General features: G+C 31.9%; 1 protein-coding gene across 1 annotated transcript in view; it reads right to left on the reverse strand.

The window, feature by feature from the left end:
* Nucleotides 1–3622: 3622 nt before the first annotated feature.
* LOC147064528 (uncharacterized) overlaps nt 3623–22998 on the reverse strand; it is a 30272-nt gene continuing 10896 nt past the window's right edge. The window contains exons 2-8 of the mRNA XM_085958223.1: nt 20301–20411; nt 11289–11387; nt 9820–9918; nt 8282–8380; nt 6044–6241; nt 5657–5752; nt 3623–4236 (exon numbers count right to left, since the gene is read on the reverse strand). Coding sequence (XP_085814349.1) covers nt 4030–4236; nt 5657–5752; nt 6044–6241; nt 8282–8380; nt 9820–9918; nt 11289–11387; nt 20301–20411 — 909 coding nt within the window. The 3' untranslated portion in view covers nt 3623–4029. The remainder of the gene's footprint in view (nt 4237–5656; nt 5753–6043; nt 6242–8281; nt 8381–9819; nt 9919–11288; nt 11388–20300; nt 20412–22998) is intronic.

Raw genomic sequence — 22998 nt, forward strand, 5'->3', positions numbered from 1 at the left:
ATACCTAGCTGTTTCCGTACCTACCTCCCCGTATGGCATGTTTTTGTCAACGACCGTTGGTAACACTGGCGCCATCATATAAAAAGTATCTATGATGATGTCTATGGTTATTATTTTTTGACGTCTCCTGGGACAAAACTTAGTCTATGGACAAAACAAAATAACGTTCTTTGGGAAAATATTATACTTACTATAATATTATTGAACATTTTAAAGAAATGGATCACATTAAACAGGAAATAGATGACGAAATGACGGAAGTTTCTGAATGTGATTCTAAGTCATTCGTTTTCGGGCGAATTTCGTCAAATTGATGAAGAAACGAGTGTTGAACTCGAATGTCCGACCATCGATATTGTTTGTTAAGCAAGAATTTGACAGTAATGACGGCGCGGAGCCGCCCAAAATTGAACAACCCACGAATTAACGTGACAGTAGACGAATATTCAGATGACCAATCTTTTAATATTTTTGTTTTTCATTTTTGTCAGCTGTAAAGACTTCCACAGAGCCTATACGTCTTATAATATTTACCGTTAATGTGCCGCAGATGCCGTCATGAGATTTTATAACTTTCTTTTTAGACCAAACCTAACCTCCTACCCCAACCTAATATAATCTTGGTTTGTGATAATGATGCATCCAAATGTATGAAAATTTTAAGTAACAATTATTGGATTGAAAAGCCTATGCGCCGACAAGAGGGTATTTATTATAATTGTCTACATGTAATAAACTGTTTCCGTAAAAAATATGAAAGCTCATGGGCATCTGCGGCACAATTACCATATTTACAAGTATTGATTGTTAGCCAATGCTTCAGTGATTCCCAACCTTTTTGATTAGTGTGATCCTTTATGATTCCTTAGTTCAAAGCCGGCTTATTGTTTGGGCACCACATTAATTGATTATCATGGAAAGGGTTCAGATGACACTATGGATACTATCCATGGCTTTATCTTGGATAATCTATCAGTGACCCTTGGCGGAGGTAAGTTGTGGATATCTGGCGATAAAAATGCACACTTTGTCCAGTCATACTTATTTGTTTTCATTGAACTAAGAATACAAATTTCAGATGGTTTTTTTTTTTTTTAATTCGATTAAACCCTGCCTAAACCAAACCATAAGAGAAGAATATTTTTGTCTAATATTATATTCTATTATGGTTTGCTTTAGGCAGGGTTTAATTCAGCGCTCGAAATGGAAAAGTTTACGAACCGGAGCGCTCGACAAATATTATATTATTAAAAGATATTTACATAGTCATCAAATCGTATGTGTATTTTATAAAAATAAGTGTGTCAGATTTTCTATTTTATGGCCTATCTAGCTCAGATGGTTAACATATTTTTTCCACGAGACGGAGAGATAATTTTACAAATTTCACGAGTCGGAACGGCGTTCCGTTCCATTTCGAGCCCTGGTTTAATTGAATTTAAAATATTAACCAATACCATCTGCAGTTTGTTCAATTTAAAATTGCCAACTGTAGAGGAATGAAAAGACCTGTTGGAGTGCTGCTATGTTCTCGTATTGTCAATGTGAATATTAAATCTCACACTTTTAATCAATGACATTATTAATGTACAACGCACACAATACAGTAGGTAGCAAGTAAACTCGTGGATAGCGACATTCGCACATGCATAGGTAGACATCACGCATCAGGAATTTATAGCAATATCACCTTTATTATAATGGCGTTAGAACAGTGTTTCTAGTGTCAATGTTCAGTTGAGCGAACCCGTTCGAACCAAACCATTCGGCAGACCCAACAAAAAAGTGAGTGACATTTTTTTCCCAGATGCTTCGTCCATATTAATGTCATTGCTTTTAATACATATTTACTTATGACCAAACCGGTCAGTATCTTCATAAATTTTTAATTGATTTCATAATGCAATTCTACAATGGAAGGCCTTAATGACAAGAAAACATATTAAAAATGAACAAAGAATTTTGAATTCAAATTAAATTCATGTAGTTGCAATAGGAGGTGTAAAAATGTTTATGGACTTTAATCAAACGTCCACTAATTTAGGCCAAATTAATAATGAAAGGTTGGAATAAAAAAATAATACATTTACCATTCATTGATCTCATCGGCTGGGAAAGGTTGATAATAAAACAAATTAATATGGAAATATTGTTTAATTCTATTAAAACTTAACAACTTTATCTAGGTATATTGAAAAGTTATTTACGATGTTATGCTAACTTAAACTGAAGAATTAAATGTTACAAAATAACTACTTAATGTTTTTTTTAATAAATTATTATTCTAACCTAAAGGAAGTATACTGATTATTGCCACGTAATTAAAATACTCTCTTAAATATATTATAATATTTGAGCTTTCAAATAAATACTGTATAATGATCATATTATTATCATTTGTATTAATAGTTAAGATTTATAAAGTAGTGACACTTCATAGGTAGTAATACGACTCAAGATTACATACATAACTAGTAGGTACTATTTGTATTAAGGGGTTGAACTCTTTCATAATCAGTTTTTATCATAAGACAGGCAATACATGTGATTCATATATTAGTGAGTGTAGCATAGGTACGTTATTAACATTTTTTTATACACTATGATATCAGTATATAGCTCAACAGCCAGAAATAGCAGCTTGTAATCTATATAGAGCATGACTTGACTATTATCTTACTATAATAATTATATACATGATATTAGTGCTATTCAATGAATATTACTTAATATTAATAGTGCAATAGGTACATGATAATTCGAAATTGGGGCAGATTATTGGCCAATTAATTATTACATAATAACATTGAAAAACAATTCAATACAAAAAGTTGACATTTCATTTGTCTTCTCATTGTTATCACATTTGATATCTATTATGTGCATTTCTCCCAGTGTTCTGTTGAACCTCATGATTCAAAAAGTATTTAATAAAATGCGACAACTATAATTTGAGACAGTGGTTCTACCATTGCGATGGTAGTATTAACGAACACCGATGTATAATAAAATATTAGACCTCAAGTTATAGTTGTTGGTCTCTAGTTATGTTATTTTTAACTTATTGTAGGTATATAGTTAGAATGAGCGAAGTTTTTATTATTTCTACTGTGAAATCAGAGCAAACAAAGAATGATTAAATGCTTATTTATGAGATATCAATATGTATTCAGACATAAACCATTTTAGGCAGAATTTAATATATATAAAACCTACTTACCATATAAAGGCAAGTAGAAGGCCACCTTTATTTCTAAAAAAAAAACAAGTTTTCATGAAAACACTTTCAATAATATGCTTGAATAACATTTTGATGGCATTAAAATGTAGGTACATAATTGAATATTTTAGTTGCTACTAACTAATTTGGTTATAATATGGAGAACGAGATAATGTGATTGTTGTTTTGACATTAATGTATCACAATTATAATAATATACTGATTCTTTAGTAAAATATACCAAATATCGTTGAAAATGTTAGCCCACAATTATTATATTGTACAAGATCGTAGCGTCAATTGGAAAATATTTATCTTTCCATATTTTATAAACTGATCAATACGTATCTATATATATATATATATATATATATCAAACGTAAAGTATGATGCCGATTTTTTGTGAATGCTTAATATAGTTTGAATGCAAAAGTGTGCTATCAAAGGGTAGCTAGGATAGCATTAATAATGGTTATGGTAAAATAACTAATTTAATGTAACGATTATACTCTATGTTGGTGTAAATACAATATTTTTGGATAAAAATCTGAATACTATTTCAGATAATTTTACGCAATTTAAATTTACATTATTATTGTAAGAAAGTATAAAATGCAAACTGCAATATAGAGAAGTAATTCAATTACAATGGTTAAATATTTAAACGTTATGTAGGACATTACACATTGTAAAATTTTTGTTATTCTATAATCTATGACAATCCCATGATTGTAATTGTCATTCGAGTGAAGTAATTTAAACGGCTACGAAGGTCACTTCTTGTGATCAGCACGCATTGTAGATTTATGTCATGTTCGATCTTTGTTAATAAGCTCTGCAATGTCCATAGTGTGCAAATACGACGCCACTTCTTTTTTCTTATTTGACTCAGCCAGCTGATAAGGATTGAATCCGGTTTGGTTTTTTAGTGTCACGTCACTTCCTGCAGCTACTAAAAGCTTCACACATCCTAAATGGCCAAATAATGCTGCGCCATGAAGTGCGCTTTCTCCATTCTGTAAAAAAAATACATAAAAAATGAGATAAAAGTACTTAATACAAACATAACTTTAAAATATAAGTATTGATATGGAGGGGTTTTTGTCAGTGGGTTTGTTTTGACTTTTATTAAAACCACGAATTCGGGGAAATTGACTATTAGGTATATATTAGATATAAGCATTGATATACTACTAGATGAGCAGTTCCCATACAAGTCTCATTTTAAAAATGTACCACAAAAGATATTACGAATATCGTCTTATAATATTTCCTTATAGGTATAATGCGTTAAGACCGATAACATGGATTCCCGAATTTCAACCGTATTGCCCTGGCTGTAAAACTAAATTTGCGTTCTTGGAATAGTGAACCTAAGGGTGGCTGCAACGCAAAGCAGACAGAGCAAGTCGTCATGCGCTGACTATTAGTTAGAGTAAGATTCAAGCTAGATTGGGCTTACTCAGTAAGTTTTAACAAAGGCCGAGTCGCTGAAAATCGGGCGTCATTTTAAGAAGCATATGATTCATCCAGTAGTATATCAATGGATATAAGACATATAGCTGCTAATTGAAGTTAGAAAAACCTTGGTGAAAGTTTGTGAAACAATTTTCAATAAGTCACGGGCGCTTTGTCATTATTAGAGATGAAACACTGTTTATGTACTGGTTAATATTAAATAAATACGAGCGGCTTGAGCGTTGGCGTGTAACGTCATGTGTCCCAGGTTCTGAATCCTGGATCTGGCAAATACACATTGTTTTTCAATTTGTGTTTGAGTCTGGGCCTAATAGATTAAGCAAGTGCATCCATTTATTGTAAAAACGAAAATCTGTCAATACAAACCTCCATTCTGTGGAGGCCCATATGATCTTATTAGGATCAGATATGGTTAAAAAAAAAACTTTGGATTACAAATTGTTATTAAAACTAGACTGTAGGTACGCACACTTCGATATTTTGATTTGGGAATGCGCCTCTGCAGTAGTTTTGAGGGCTCATCTACTACTGAACGATATCTTTTTCTTTAAACTACGTAATGGTGGAAGTAATTGCAATTATTCCGTTAAATTAAGATTCTTAGAATTCTTTATTTTGTTGTTAGACAGAAATATACTTGTGAGTGTCCGATTTCAAAATTACAAATATTATTATTACAAGTTAAACATTTACCTACCTAAATCTTTCGATTATAAAATTTTTGATAGGGGATTTAATTGATATGAGGATGTACTGTCAACTTCAAACCTATCTTGAATTTTCGAACATAAGACAAAAGGGGTGTTATATGGTGAAAATGTAAGCGAGAGTTGTTATTTGACCAAGTCACATATTTTTGGCAGAGTAATAATTAGTAAAAAATATATTACGAAACCAATAAAATTCATTCTTTCAAATTGCTCCTAGTAAAGTTGTCACCAATGCCAATTCACTTACAGGTAAAATTCCTAAATTTGGTTTTTGTTTCAGAAGTTCAGATACAACAGCTGAATGGCCCTTATGTGCAGCTTTAAACAAAGGGGTTGCACCGTCCTGAAAACAAATTCATACAATTATATTAATATTGTCATTTTTAAAGACGGCATATAGTAAAGAAATTGTGAGACTGGTAATTAAACATAATTTACAGAAAATTATCTTTGACATAATTGAATTGATGAACTAAAATACATATTATATGTACAAACAAAGATAACAATCTACTTTTGGTCAGAGAGTGCCTCCTGCAGACTGGGTATTGGAATGCTCATTATGTATACAAACGGATTTCTCTTCCACCTTAATCAACATTACAGTTATATTATAAAACATTTAAATACGTACGCTTCTAACTTGGTCGACATTTGCACCGTGCCGACATAAGAATTTGACAATATGGTCGAATCCCATCTGCGATGCGATCCAAAGAGGTGATGCGCCATCTGTTCTAGTAGCGTTAGGCAGTGCTCCTGATTTTAATAATGTCTCTACGATGCCCGCATGTCCATTTTGAGAGGCAATAAAGAGTGGTGTAGCTTTGTCCTATAAAATAAAATTGTATTAACTTAATACAGGTCTATACATATTACACAGTTTTCATATATCGAACATTGCAAAAATTATTCTCTTCCAATTCCTCTCAAAACGAGGTCAGACAAAACATTTATTATCTTTCTTGGATGCTTACTGTCAATTGGAAAAGTGGTGTTATAATTCTCAAATCATTTTCATCAACTTTTTTATGCGTAAGGTAAAGGCACTAATGGTTGACAGTGCACTAATGGTTGACACTTTTGAAATATATTAATTAAAATAAGAAAACCTGTGCGTGTATCCATTCGAAAATAGCTTAAAAACATGTACAGTGTAAATTTTGTGATGAACCAGTCAAAACTCATTTCTTTGCGAGCCAAACCATTAAAATGGCGAATATTTTTTAAAGGGTGTGACAGAGTGAGTACGTATTTCAAATTTTCTTACCAAATCCGTTAAGAATGCTGTACTCTTCCAGGTAAGAAATTATTACATAATATGTTTTTATTTCAGATTTTTGGTATCTTACATGTAATAATATATGTTAGAGTGTAGATTTGAATAGGTTTCGTGATAATATATTTAAATTTATGTCTGAAATTGATGGGTGTCAATTATTGGACCACAAAATAAAGAAAACCTAATAGTTGACAGGGTATGTCAATTAGTAGTGATCACATCAAAGTTGCAATAAGAGTGATTTTTCAACAATTTCGGCATACACATACATTCAGTTTTGATTCCATATAAGAAAGTATATTTTTCGTCCATCCTCTCCAATAGTAGACACATGTCAACTACTAGGTAAATTAAATGTCAACTTTTGGTTCCGCAAAACACGAAGCGACTGCCTCAAGAAAAATGCCACCTATAAAACGACAAAATGTTTCAATACTCTTAAGGCTATACCTCAGTTGAGGCATGGTCTAAAAAGATCGTGGCTAGGGGGTGCGCAGATTGCGGGTCGCGGGTGCAAATGACGCATGCCGACCGAAATATAATTTGTCATATAAATCCAACATGCGTCCATTTAATGTTCTGTTTATTGTTCTATCAGTAACAATAATAATATATTCATTGACATGTTTTCTTTTTAAAATGGGTAACGTTTTATGTTATCTTTACACGATTTAAGAATTAATACCCCCGTCGCCATCACGAAACAAAATTACGTATTGACACCTCGACGTTGTCTCTCAGACTGCCAGCGAGTCCAAAATTTCGTCGCGCCTATAGTTGAAAATTATTTGCCGTTCCACTGAAGTATCGCCTTAAGCGTCAATTACATTGAGCTTCTTTACGAGCTGTTTGTTGGCGAATTTATAATCTGCCTGTAAAGTCCCCCAGTGTAATTATCGAACAAGCTAACATGTTCGATGATTACACTGGGCGACTTTACAGGCAGATTATAAATTCGCCAACAAACAGCTCGTAAAGAAGCTCAATGTAATTGACGCTTTAAGCATCTCTTTACGACAACTGCAAATCCAAAAAAATGTATTTTAGAAGGGAAAAAGAGATATCATAAATATGTCTGCGTTGTCCAAAGGCATTTAATAAAAATGATATCATGGTAATGATTTGTTTTGACAATGCAAAAACGAGTCACCGGTTGATGGTTAATTTGTATGTAGGTACCAGAAAAGGTAAGGAGAAAATATTTAGGTAGGTACATGTAAATTATACCAAAATATTCCATGTCAACTATTGGTGTCTAAAGGTGTCAATTATTAGTGATTCATCTTTTTTGCCATGTCAAGCTTTAGTGATAAAAGATAGGATACAAAAATGTTTTATTAAAAAGTGTGTTTGATTATTGCTTATGTTCTCTCATTATAATATAATCGGTAAGGGTTTTGTGCAGTGATTAAGATATCTGGTTTTTAAATCTATGAAGAAATGTGTATTCTATATTAAAAAAAACATGATTTTTTTCTTAATGTGTCAACCATTAGTGCCTTTACCTTAGTAAATATTATCAAACAGTATAGGTAATAGAGATCATTATAGTTATATTATAACAACAAAGGTATTCAATGAATATCGTACCTTCATACAAGCATTGACTTTCGCACCTCTGTGGATTAATTCTTTGACGATATCATGGTGACCGCATTGGCAGGCAACAAAAAGCGGAGTACCACCATCCTGAAAACAAAATCGTTATAAATTTAGAAAAAATAAGAAATATATTCCTTATTAGGTCCCTTAAAGTGCTGACTATCTTGCCAATCTCATTCTTCAAGAGTAAGTGAGATGCGATGTTGTCATTTTAAAGTACTATTTGACAGTTGGTGAAAATTGGTTAACCTCAAAATGAGTGCGCGGTGTAGTTTGTTTTTTACCGGCAGGTTCGTCACCATCATTTTACTGCGCAAGCACAGATATAGAACAAATCCCGGTACAAGTCGGTTATCCTGGATACAGCGGCAAACACATTTTGAAAATAGCCGATATACTGGATTATTTGTTAGGATAACCTAACCCAAACTAACAAAAAATAATCCACTATTTCGGCTATTTTCAAAAAGTGTTTGCTGCTATATCCAGGATAAACGTATAGAACCCAAATCCCAACTGTCGCGTGACAATTCAGAAGCTTCCGAACTTTTTTGATTCATGAATGCAATCTTTCAACTTGCATGATAATACATGTTTACACGTAAGTACATTTTCTTGTTATAGCTGCGATATTACGCACTGTCAGCAGTAAATCCTTGCACGTGTAAACGGGGTATTATGCTCGATACAAATATACTAAAGCCGAGACACATTCCTGGATAGTTGGCTCTAAAGCAAAATGTCGAGTAACGAAGCATTTATATCCATACAATTTCCATAGGATCGGTTACAAATTTAAAGTGTTTAGTTGGAATGTATTTCATAATCTCATTTTTATAATAAAAATAAATGCGTTCATCGGGATCACTTTGAAGTAAGATGTTCATTCTTAACTCAAAATGAGAAAGCCACCTTTGACAAATACTTAGGAGGTTAATTATCAGCCTAGAAATTTTTGTCATGTGTCATTTGTCAATGTATATGATGTAAGTTATTGTTATACATCTACTCCAAATATTTTCATCTACAATTTATTATTGTTTATATTTTTTCCAAGTAATAAATCAAATATCAGAAAATATATCAAAAAGTATTTTTTTTTAACTATGTTGTATCGAAAAGAAATTGGGTTGAAATAAATGAACATAATAGAGAAAAGAGTAACATTGTAAGTATACATGTAATTACAGTTATTTGTGGTTAATTATTTAAAAAAAACGTTACATTCACTGATTTAAATTTGAATATAAAATAAACACTAATTTGTTGCATGTTTGTCAGAAGGTGATAATAATATATTGACAGTTTACTATGTTTACAGTTATTAATTGAGCAGAGCAACAGATGCTCCGTCAACCACGGTAGTCAAAAGGTCGAAAAGTAACTATCCTTTAGAAATGTGTACATTATTGCAAAAATAATATAAATTTGATTCTTCCTAGTTCATTGTTTGCCTGGAAGAACCCATGCTGTGGAAAGTATTATCGTGGTAGGCTATGTATAGTTTTATAACTTTTATTTCTTACCATACTAGGTGAGTCGGTTTTAGCGCCATTATCTAAAAGCAATTGGGTAATGTCCAAATATCCTGACTGTGCCGCAAAAAACAATGCCGTAGTTCCTGTCTGAAAAAATTACAAAAGTCATTTTAATATCATAGGTGTTTTACTATTTTTACAACGTTTTTCTTAGGTATTATTCTTATTTTTCCGGTGGTTGTTTGTCCGGTACAAATCTTGCAATTGATTTTTAACTAACTTCCCGGCTAGCTAGACATTTGAAACTTTTAGAATATATCAGAACACGATGCCAATGCATTTTTTTAAAATACTTTTAGCCATCTTTAAGTAGAATTGAATACATTTTTAGTTAATTCTGTTTTGTATGAAAAGTTATTTCGATACCATTATTGGTTGCTAGGGGGTCCTAGCAACTAAATTATTAATAAATAATATTTACGTGCGTTACTATGGAAATCAATATGAGATGACATTTCATTATTCAGTATTTCTATCAAGTACAAATTTTTTTGATCGTTTAAGCTAGTCAAGTCAAGTTTATATGATTCAACAGAAAATTTTAAAACATGTATATAAAAAGTTCTTTTTATCTTGTAATTATTATTCAGTAGCCTGAAATTTTTCAGACTACTGTACACTATCAAGGCATATTAAATTTCATCAATATTTTGATAAAAAAACATTCAATTTAAAATGTAATGTTTGTTGTTATACAAGTAAAACGTATCACCACTAAAAAACACATAAAATGATACTTAGTGATGAAAAACATATTTAAATACAAAGTGTGCTATTACATAAGGCCTCATAGCTTCAAGACACAAAACGATTCGCACAGGTGAAAAACCTGAGGCATTAGTTTGTATTCTTTGCCCCGGGATACATACATATTTAAACAAAACATACAATAGATGTATGTACTGCTATATCTATTAATTTCCATCTATATTTTTTCTCATGTATCAAATAAATAGTTAGATACACGATATAAATAATTTTCCCAATTATATGTGGTATAAATGAAAACTCCAAAAAGCCACTCTTGTCAGTGTTGATTTGTGCATTCCTAATAGCTGTCTAAGAAACTGAGGGTATCAGTTTGTTCTCTCTGGGAGTAGAAATAATCTGGTATTGGTGATGCCAATTGCGATTGTAATTGGTGTCTTCAATCAAATTGCTTCTGATGTTGATATATTCCACTTACAAGAAGTGAAAACTATTTTTATATCAGGTTTGGCTTATTTATTTCTACTTAACTTAAATGAAAAGTTGTGAACATCTTGAATTAATAATTTTTTATATCCATATTTATGTTAAAAATAAATGAATTGAATTAAACAGTTTTTTTTTTAAATAAACCTATTACTCAATATTATCATCATTAGAAATTATGAATTGAATGCTTGGTGAAGGCGTCCTCACGCATCCTTCTATGCGACTCAAACATATTGGTAGGTATATTAATAATCGCTTACAAGTCTCCGAGCGGCAGGATCTGCACCTTGTTCGAGGAGTTCTTTGACGCATTCCATGTGGCCGGCAGCCGCAGACAAAATTAAAGGTGTTGTCCCATCCTGTGGAAAATTGGCAAGGTGTAGTAATAATTATTGTTACATTTTATAACATATATTTTTATGTATGGTTACAGTAGGCACCATAGTAATAATGACCCGAAATCCCCCCCAGGTAATGTTCAAACACGCGCGTTAACATGATCTTACTCCCTACTTCATTTATCGTTTGTCAATTTATGGCTACGGCCGTATGTTGTAGCTTAATCACTAGGAAATTCCAATAGAAATGGCATATTTAAAAAAAAATATTACTTTATTCTTAGGTCAATAATTATTATAAAGCAATCATTGTTCCTAGGATGTTTATTACATTTGAATAGTCAAAGACATAGCTTATAATCAGTATCTTTAGAATTATCTTCAAATGTGTTAATCGTGCCCATTTTTTGAATAATAAAATGCCTAATTCTTGTCAAATTTGGGATCACAAAGATTATAAAATATAATTTTTTATCGTAAATATGTCACTATATAATTTTAACATTAATTTTACTAATGGTTTTGTAAATGCATTAAAAAATGTAAAATATCTTAACACTACTCACTGCACATGGATATACTGAAATATGACTATATTCTAAAACATTAGAGCGAGAGGTTTAAAAGAACAGTATTTTATGTACTTAATAAAAATACTTTATGCAGTCATCAAATGTTTAAAATAAATATAAAGGATAATAAGGCTTCAAAATTATATAAATAGATTATCTACAACGTTTAAGGAATGTCCAGGGTTATGCTCTGAAAATACCATAAAAGCTTCATTTTGACCTACGCTGAGCATGTGGGCCCATAATAGGTAGGTGATGAAGTTTTTACCTAGTTTATTGTATTAATTTATTATATAAGTTCAAATTAATTGTATTCGTTGTCAGTGTGTTTACCTTTTAGTGAGTGCACATAGTGCCTGAAGATGTCGAAAGGCGAAAACCGGGTCGCAAAAAACAGCTCAAATGGAATATTACAAAACTTGAATCCATTAGAATTCAAATTCCATCAAGTACCTTCGTCGGTCGATAGTATTAATATTATAAACTCTTTCATTCAAAATGGTGAGAAGGTTTATTCGGCATAATAAGAGCGTATGATTGTTAGTAACAATAGATAAAATTAGTACCTATGCTGTTAAAGAGTAAAGTTGGTCTACTAAATTCGGTACAATGACAACATCTGTTACAACTATAACTCTATCTATTAAAATAATAATAAACGACATTACACGCTTTAAAGGTCGCGAAGATGTCCAATCTGGAACGGGATTTATGTCATTATTATGAATGTTGTTAAGTCTTAAAAATAAGATAGTATCATCATATTGGAATTAACTGCCACTTGTCACCAACCAGTTTGGTCACGGTCAGCGCTCGGCAATGCACGCAGCCGCACACGTCGCCGGAGTTGACGACGCCTCCATCACTTTTTTGTGTGTTCGATAAGAAGATTTGCTGATGATATCTTGAGACTGCGACAATTTGCTACCAGTGCCGTGGAGAGAAATGTGTCAGTATGGGGGTGACAATACATACAAATATCGAAATATCTATTCATTACGTGGTGATTTTACTGGTTACATGTGATTTGTACGTATGTAGTTCATCGTGGGACACTTCGCACCGTGAGTGTAAAACCAACGCATCTGCAAAAGACATATTTTGGATATATTAGGGTTTGAAGTCTTCGTTTTGTTAGGAGAAATAGATTTTCTAAAAAAAACATAATATTTGGTTTATACCTACATGATATTGCATGCTCTTTCAGTTACTTCACTTTTACATGATCAGGTTCACGACTTCTGCAGTTGTTTTGCATTTAATCTCGAAATTGAAAAATTTGCAGATACGTTGGTTTTACATTCACGGTGCGACTTATTCGTGCGCCGCAGTACGTGAAACATGAGTTCGTATAACATTTTATCAAATAATGACAAGTTCTTCGTTGAACATTTCACCGTGGAATACATTTGTACGTATCTTACAAAATGCGGCGATAGTTTGCAAATAGTGCTGATCCAATTAGATTAACCCTAATTTAACCTAGTAAAGACATCTCCACATGTTGTTGGATACGTAATAATATACTCCACGGTGAAATGTTCAACGAAGAACTCGTCATTTGATTAAATGTTACACGAACTCGTGTTTCACGTACTGCGGCGCACGAATAAGTGTCCTGCGGTGAACTGTTTACGTACAAATTTCCGGATACGGATTTTACTATGAGATGGGATGATCGCAATCGAATTGAATGTGTAGATGTCGTATTCAAATTTCAGTGATTTTAATTTAAAATTTTTCGTGCGATTATAAAAATTGAATCAATGTTATCCAAAGACATTTATATGTTATCAAATGTCAGTGATTTCACTTGTGACTACGATGTTCGCACTCGTTTTTTGAAGCTTGTCCATTTTTCTATGCATTTTGGCTTGCAATGTGATAATCCCAATGGTCGATTTCGTTTATATGACTATCGCATAGCAGGTCCATCCATGCATTGTTAGAATTCATTTTAATTCAAGCAATCGTTTTGAACAATAATTATTAATAACGCAGTGCGGTGGGCGCATAAGCCGACTATAATAGTCAGGCCTAGACACTGAATAGCAAGGAACGATGGTAGTGTTAATAATTATTGATTATTTTCGAATACAGTGCAGTAACCTGTTCGGGGTATATGAAGGTAGTCGATTTGTTCAAATTAATTAATGTAGGTATTACTATTTTACAACAATCGTCATTTTATACAAGCAGTTTACCGTATTGCATTTGAAGAATAAAAAACAACTAGCACTACAACCAGGGCTCGAAATTTCCCGGAGCGCACCGGATTCCCGTTCCGGTTCATGAAATCTACAAAATCATGTCTCGTGGCAAAATTTATTTGACCATCTGAATTAGATAGGTCACATAACACCCCTAAATCCACCAAATGAAGGTAGACATATTATGTACACAGATACATACATACCAGCCCTATCACTGATTGAGAACCATGAGTTTTATTTAGGTAGCACCGGCGTGATATAGGTTGAAATCATAAAAGGTATTTTGAGATAGGTACTTATAACATTTTATAAAATTTAAGCATGGATTTTCAAATTTTAAAATACATTATTTCCACTAAATATTTGACGAAATATTTTTAAAACAAATTAATATAGTGATCCTGTCATTACTTAGGTATTAATTAAATTATCCACTGATAACGTAGTCTTAAAATAATTTATAAGATTCAATTATTAAATACCAACATCCCAAGTCATATCACATTTGATCCCATAGGTAGCGGTTTGGCAACTAGTATGTCATTCAATTTATCTACATATTGAGTTTATGGATATTTATCTGAATTGTATTATTACTTTATAATGAATATGTTGTAATAATTAAGAAATGCGCCGCATCCACGGCATTTCTGGACCACACGCCACTGGTAGGTAGGTATCTAGTTACTTTTCAATTAAAATCTTCTCTATTTTGGAACACGTTGTACCTATAGCGATTACCACATATTATGTACTTATTTAGTTTTAAGAGTTTTTAATAAACCATTGCGCGGCCCTGGTAATCAATCGAGAGCAACAGTTTATATTAATTATTTTATTACCTAATATTTTTTTAACGCCTCTACATTTGATGCCCACTTCTCTGGAAGACGATTCCTACAAGTGACATGACTGACGAGTTACACGGTTTTGGTCATTTTTACTTATCTTGATGACAGCAGAGCCTTAAAAGAGTGCAGAGAAACGGACGATTGATATCCGGGCTCCATAATAAACCAGTCGGGAAAAAACAAGCCAAACGTGACTGACTACGGGAAAGTCAGGCAATCGTTATTAATATGTTTTAATTTATTTAATTTCAAAGTACTGTTATGTTATTGAAAGTTAGTAGGTAGACATTAATAAAATAACATTTGGATGGCTTGATTCTCAATTATTATCTACTGTATTTATGTCATTCCAATATGATTGAAAACAATTCAATACGGCAAACTTTTCAATAATATATTTAATTTTGACGTTCTACAATTATAATACATAATTACAAGATAAAAAGAACTTTTTATACCTATACAACGTTTTTAAATTTTCTGTTGAATTATTATGCTCAATTATGCTCAAACTACTTGATATGAAGTAAATAAAAAACAAACAAACCAACAAATATAGAATACTGAAATGTCATTTTGACATTTCATTTTGATTTCTATAGTAACGCACGTATATATTAATAATTTTGTTGCTAGGACCACCCCTTTAGCAACCAATAATAGTCTTTTACTTTGTAAGGATTTTTTTGAAACAACTTTCCATACAAAACAGAATTAACTGAAAATGAATTCAATTCTGCTTAAAGATGGCTAAAAGCAATGACATTAATATGGACGAAGCATCTAGACAAAACAATGACACTCAACTTTTTGTCGGGTCTGCCGAATGGCATAATCTGTTCCAACGCCATTACAATAAAGGTGATATTGCTATAAATTCCCGATGCTCTTTGTCGGGTCTGCCGAATGGTTCGTTTCGAACGGGTTCGCTCAAATGAACATTGACACTAGAAACACTGTTCTAACGCCATTACAATAAAGGTGATATTGCTATAAATTTCCGATGCGTGATATTGCATAATGGAAACTGCGTGACGTCTACCTATACATGTGCGAATGTCGCTATTGCGCGAATTTACTTGCTAGCTACTGTACTGAGTGCGTTGTCCATTAATAATGTCATTGGCTAAAAGTATTAAAACGTTGTAAAAATATGCAACGCACGGAATGAGATAAGAATACTATTATTTCTAGAATTACATTAACTAACTACAGTGGCGGGTTTCCTTGACGCAGATTACGCAATATATTTGTCAGAAGATACTAAAAGGGACCTCGAAACAGTCAGAACCTGGCATACAGATACAATTGATAAAATCTTAAACTTTTTACAAATTGAGTATAAAATATTACCCAAAGTATAACAAAATCCTTGTAAATAACAACAAAAGAGCTCATAATATAACAGGCACGTACTTGTACATAAAAAAATATAATGACAAACATTATTATGTGTCGCCAGTCATCAAATCAACCTTAATAATAATTATTGTACTTGAAGGGTGTGATTTATAGTTCTTTTGTGTCGTGGGGAGGGTGGTTTAAAACCAGACTATGCGTTAGACCTCCACGTCCCTAAACCTGACACTGACTAACTATGTTTCCCCCTATTAGAATATAGGCCTCCAAATTTTTCATAAAATATAATACATGAAACAGATACATACATATTACGACAATAATTAATATGTTTACACAAATACGAAGTTTAAATAATACTTTGAATTTATGTTATTTTTCTTCGAATATATTTAATTTCAATCAATTAATAGGTATGAGCCTTGAAAGCAATCAGCGCCTGGGACTAGAGAATCCAATCTCGAGCCAAAATCTTAATCCCGGGATTTCGGGATTACAATTTGACCGTTTGAAATTCGGGACCAGTCCCGGGATCCGCATTTTTTCAATAGATTAAATTTTTATACCTATATACAAATAACGTTGATAAAATCGGTCAAAAATAAATCTAGTATAATTTATACTATTTAAGACATTTATTGTTAGTATTGTGTACTTTCAATCTTAGAAATACATTAGTTTAATGCTTCCGCTTCATAGATCTAATTAGTCAGCGAAATATGAAACTGTCGCAAAACGTATGAGATCATGGTGGAATCACTTTGTTAAAAGTGCGAAGCATTGTTTTTTCTAATTTTTCTCATTTTTATTAATTTATGTGAAAAAATAAAATGAATTGACAACACATGGCTAATAAATGAAACTTCCTTCAAACTCAGTTTATTTCTAATGTAGTTATATGTTATCAAAAGTATTTTTTCTGTTATATTTTCGTTTATATTTGATTTTCCATAAAAATTGATAAAAAAATCAATCCCGAAAGATTCGGGATTATGTTTACCAATCCCGGGATTCATAGGTATCGAAAATAGATCGGGATCCTGGGATTGGAATCCCTACGTGGGACGTATTTACGCATTAAACTTAAACCACCACTACTGTCGAGGCACGAACTCAGAATAATGCAATTTAAAAAATATTATATTAATAGAAACCGGAATTACCGTATACGAGAGTGAAAAAAACATCTTTCGATTTATATGATAATTCAGTCTGCTATAAATATTATTATTCTAATGACTGTTATGGTTTCGCTTTTGTTAAAAATACTATGAAATGTATTCAAATTAGTTTTGTCGTGTCGACATGTAATGTTTTGAATACACGAGTAAAAGAAAGTGACATTAAACGAGCTATTATACTTTAGCATGCGATAATGTTAGTTTGATGATCACTTTTACTACCTACTTACGTCTTTGTATAATTACTTACTGTTAATTGTTTATCAAAACAATACCGAAGCAAAATAATTGGATACGTTAAAAAATATAGCTAATTGATTTCAAATTAATTAATAATTGTCCCTTGCTTTAGACCTGTATAATAATTATTGTATAACAATAGTAATATGTAAAAGATTTAAAAAATATGTAATATGTATTATTAAATAAATACAATCAACGGGAAATCGTGGACCTTATAAACACAGTTAACAAACACACAGCAGCTAATAGTAAAATTCAGGGTCGACTTGATGACAGTTTTCCGTTTCAGTCATATTATGATTCGTCGAAATTATATACAAAACATACCCAGTATAGATTATAGAGAATGGGTAGCAAACCTTATGAACGAGTGCCAAAAATTAAAAAATAAATATTTACAATAGGTACCTGCGCGGTGGATTTTTTTTTAAAATTGGGAACTGCATTTTTAGCTTTTACCGACCGCTTTTTTCTCAAAAAAATATCTAAAAAACAACTCAGTCGACTTTTTTTTAGATATATTAAAAAATATATATCTAAAGAATGAAACGATGGCTTTTTTAAAACTTTCTTTTCCAAAATATATTTTCTCATTTGAACTATGCTTTGCATACATTCAAAATCCAGGTCGAGTTTTTAACTTTATTAAAAAAAAATCCGAACGGTTCCCCCCCCCCCCAAATAAAATTACTACCTAGAACCGAAGACTTTTTAGCTTTCCTTCCGAAAAGATTTTTCCCGTTCCAACAACCTTTTCGTCGTAAAAAATATCGTAAAGATTAATAGGTTCGCCACCGCTGGTAACCACATAATAAGACAATGGTGATGTAAAAGCAATTATGCATAAAACTTTTTAAAATTACTTCATAGTATTTTGGTGCAATACAAGAATGCATATATATCAACAGATGACCGTGGAGTTCAAGGAAATGTTTGCACATAATTGTGACGAAGGTCTTCTAGTAGTGAATGTAAACAAACAATATGCTGTAGTCTTCGCTTATAAGTAACCCGACTATAGTGATTTTTCGGCTATTACGAACCCGTAAAAAAGCCGTATCAAAGTTCTATAAGACGTGTATTTTTTATTCGGTTAAAACGAACTTTCGTATATTACGATTTTTTGCAAGTAAAATTTTCGTTTAAAACAAACCGAAAATAAATACATATACTTTGATTAAGTGTAAAACTATTGGATGATGATAGAATTGTAACTCCTGTAAGTGCCAGTCAAATTGTTGATGAGAACGAGGGCAAAGGTGGTGGAATTGAGAAGAACTATTGCATAATAGATCCAGTAACCATTACTCACAGTATTGGAGATGCTCGTTATTTTCTTCAGCCGCGGAATACTCTACAGAGTTTTCAATGAACTAGCTGAAGTAAAATTATATGTAAATGAATGAAATTTTGTCACAAAACGAACTTTTTTGTCTAAATAAAATGACATAAATAGAATGAAAACGACTTTTTAATTTAGAAAACGTATTTTTTTTAAGTTATAGCAAACTTCCATGCACTCGTGTATAAACACATTGGTTTCATAAGTAGCAGAAAGTTTTCTGTGTTTTGTAGATACGCGAGTTCTTTTTTTTATAATAAAATCAGGGCTCGAAATGGAACGGAGCACACCGAAGCGCCGTTCCGGTTCGTAAAATCCCAAAAGTTTTCGCTCCGTCTCGAGGAAAAAATAATTTGACCATCTGAGTTAGATAGGCCATTTATAACAAAAAAATCTAACGTATTTACGAAGTTTTATAAAATATACCTACATAAAATTTGATAACTATGTTAATATTTTTGGAAGATTATTGAGCGCTCCGGTTCGTAAAATTTTCCATTTCGAACGCTGAATAAAATAAAGAATAGTTTAACTGAAAACGGTAGATTTTTTCACTGAGCACTTATAACGAACTTCTGATATAATGAATCTTTTTTGTCGGTACCCTCGAGTTCGTTATAACCGAATACCACTGTTTACTGTATAATATGACAAGAGACAATAATTATTTATCCAAATTTTAACTTTTTGGTGCATACAGTATATATAAGTAAATTGTTATTGATAGAGATCGCAGTACGAACACAATAATACCGATCATATGATTTATATTCGTTGATAACAGTGCTTTATCCGAATAATCAAACATAGTGGTTTGTAAGACATTTTAAGCACTGTTTTTCCTGGCTATAAATTTATTCATAATATATAATAATTTGCTGACTTTTCCCTGTGATATCCGGATAATCGAGTCCACGGGTACTTAAGTACGGTATAATAGCAGCGTCATTACGAGCCAGATAAAATAAACTGCATGCTAGATTGTACCTACTGAATCTGTCTGACCAAATAATAATGCATTCCTGTGTCTTCGAACAAAACCACAGAGCGCATTAGGCACATTCAGCCACTCCCGTGTTTCCGATTTCGGAACGAGCCGGTGCAATTGAATTCAAGTTAGAAAAAAGGAATATACACCAAAGTGTCAATTTATTTTGGGAGCAGAGTAATTACCTTGTCTCGCGAGTCGACGTGTACTTTTCCGGTGTCCAAAATGCTCCTCAGTTTGTCCACATCTCCTCGGAGAGCCGCCAAATGAAACTGGACATCGGTACGAGATTCTTTCTGAAAACACAAAGTGGAAGAAATATTAGAAAAAAGACACAATATGGATAAGGTAGCTCGTTATATAACAATTATGATGATACAAATTTCATTATTTCATAAACCAGCGCATCTATTCTATATACAAGACTGCTTTCGGCCGCTACGGCAGCTATCTAGGGTAGGTTTGTATCGAAGTGTTAGCACTTATTGTTTTTTTTTCTTTCAAAAAAGATTTTTTGCGAGAAAAAAGTGTTTTCTAATTATGTATGTTAATTTATGTATTGTTCCCCCTCCCCTGGCAACGAGTGTATGACTAACAACCAATATTTTTTAAAAACATCGTTCACCATGACAATCACGTAAAATGACGTACAAATACGAAAGTCACTTCATCAATTTTATTTCTGCAACTATAACATTTCGTAACAATCAGGTTTTCTAATTGGTATTGAACTGACTATGTGTTAATTAAATTTATTAAATAATCACCCAACAGTGCAGTAAGATGAAAGTAGCGTGTTAGTTATTACGTACAGGAAAACTGATTTAATTATTCATACCTAATTACTTGAATGGAAATAACAAAAAAAACTAATCGTTTCACGTGTGTCATTGTATGTGAATTTCGACAAGATGTTAGACACAGCTAATTACCTAAATATTTACAGTGCAAAACTTTATCACAAATCAACTTTGATAACCTTATTTACGTTGTGTTGAATAAAATGCAACAAAACCACAAGTTTTTTGGACATGTTGGTGTTTGTATAAGTTACATTGTAAAAAAATAATGATTAAAATTCCTACAGAACTGCGGAAATTAATATAAATATTTTGCTAGGTATAAGTAGATAGTAGATCTAGATACCTATATACTAGTGGGCAATTAATAATATTATTGCGGTTGCCATGCATGAGATTAAAACATTAATACCATGTAACTACATTGCTGAATGATTGCAAAAATGGACATTACATGGTTTCGATGGGGACAATTAAATATGTGTTACTCGTCACCAGGAACGGAAAAAATAATATTAGAATGATTAGAAAGTTATACTAATACTAGTTTCATTAAAATATTACAGTTTGTCGAAACATGCATTGATTGCAAGTGACTTGAATGAACTATACCATTATTTGAGGTAGCTGTACGTATGTTGTTTACATAATACATTAATGTTTGTAATGTCACCTTATGTCCCTCAAATCCAAGTTTGATGAAAAAAAAATCCATATGTATGCAGCAAAAAAGTCGCCTGTGTCGCAAGTGTGTTTAGTAGTGCTTACCTATGTGCATTTAAAAATTATAGTTGGGGGATATTACATTTTTCTAAGCTTAAGCAGTCAATTTATTATATTTAGATCGTTTTGAGAACGGATTTATAACCTGTCAACTCAAATATCGTAAAACCAACAAAAACATTTTCAAAACTTCAATATTTTACACTAATTTTGGTGTATTTAATAAGATTTTTTACATAAAATTACATTAGGTAGATGTTTAGTTACTGATTATAATAATTATTAATATTAGTGTGGTTTCGTTCATATTTCGTGGGCATATCGACTTTTATTCAATATCTACTTGACCAGAACTGTCAATAAATTTCTGTGAGTAGTTTTCCCCCAATTTTTTTCCGTTCAGAATTCAAGTCGAGACATTTTATTCTTTTCGTTTTTTTCCATGCGTTTTTTCTAACTAACACAAGTATCTCTACTATAGTGTCTATCCACATAGAAATGAATCCAGGTAATGAGAAAGCTTCTTTAAGCTTTCCTTTCAATTAAACCTGTTTTCCTCCCTTATTATTTTTCCTTTTAGAATCCAGGCCAGCAGTTTTTTATCATTTCATCCCATAATACATCTTTTCTCCATCTTCTCCATCCTCAAGCCTCATATCTTTAGACAATCTTTTACTTTCGGGATCGACAAACATTTTCAAAATAAAGGACATTTCAAAAAAGAAAAAAGGTTTAATATAATATAAAAGACGGATGATAACCGTACCTACAATTAAAATGCAACAGATTCAAATCTTAAATGTTCGTATCTTTTCTATGTTCTCAGTTCGCCTCTGGTCTAAATTAGGCCTGACATTGATAATGTAATAAAAAAAACCTAAAGAAGAAAAGCAATAAACTGTGTGTACTTTGCATTGTTTTAGTACATAATGATATTATTCATTGTCAATAAAGAATAATGCAATGCAAACAAAAAAGACGAGATTCTTGTAAAATTACATCCATAGAGAAAGAATGTCATTATTTCTGTGGTTTGGAGGAAATCACCGCTTTGTAACTTCGGCATACTAAAATACTCATAATAGTTTGAAGTGATATTGGATAGAGTGGCCAAAAAATGTGAAATATGTTACGCGTAGTTATCATTTAAAATATAAAAAATAAAGACAGCCAGACAAGAGAATACAATTCAATTTCAATTTATTTATTTTTGAACATATTGTGGACATTACAAATTATAGGTTTAAGACGTTCAGAACATGACATGAAACATTATTACAAAGAAGAAAGAAAAATAAAGGTAATAAAAGGGATAAAAATGAAAATACAATTATAGGATCTATAGAAGTTTAAAGAAGTA

The sequence above is a fragment of the Rhyacophila brunnea genome, unplaced genomic scaffold, assembly GCF_057557595.1.
Source record: "Rhyacophila brunnea isolate RB1 unplaced genomic scaffold, BYU_Rbru_1.0 scaffold_7, whole genome shotgun sequence".
In the NCBI taxonomy this organism is placed as follows: Eukaryota; Metazoa; Arthropoda; class Insecta; order Trichoptera; family Rhyacophilidae; genus Rhyacophila; species Rhyacophila brunnea.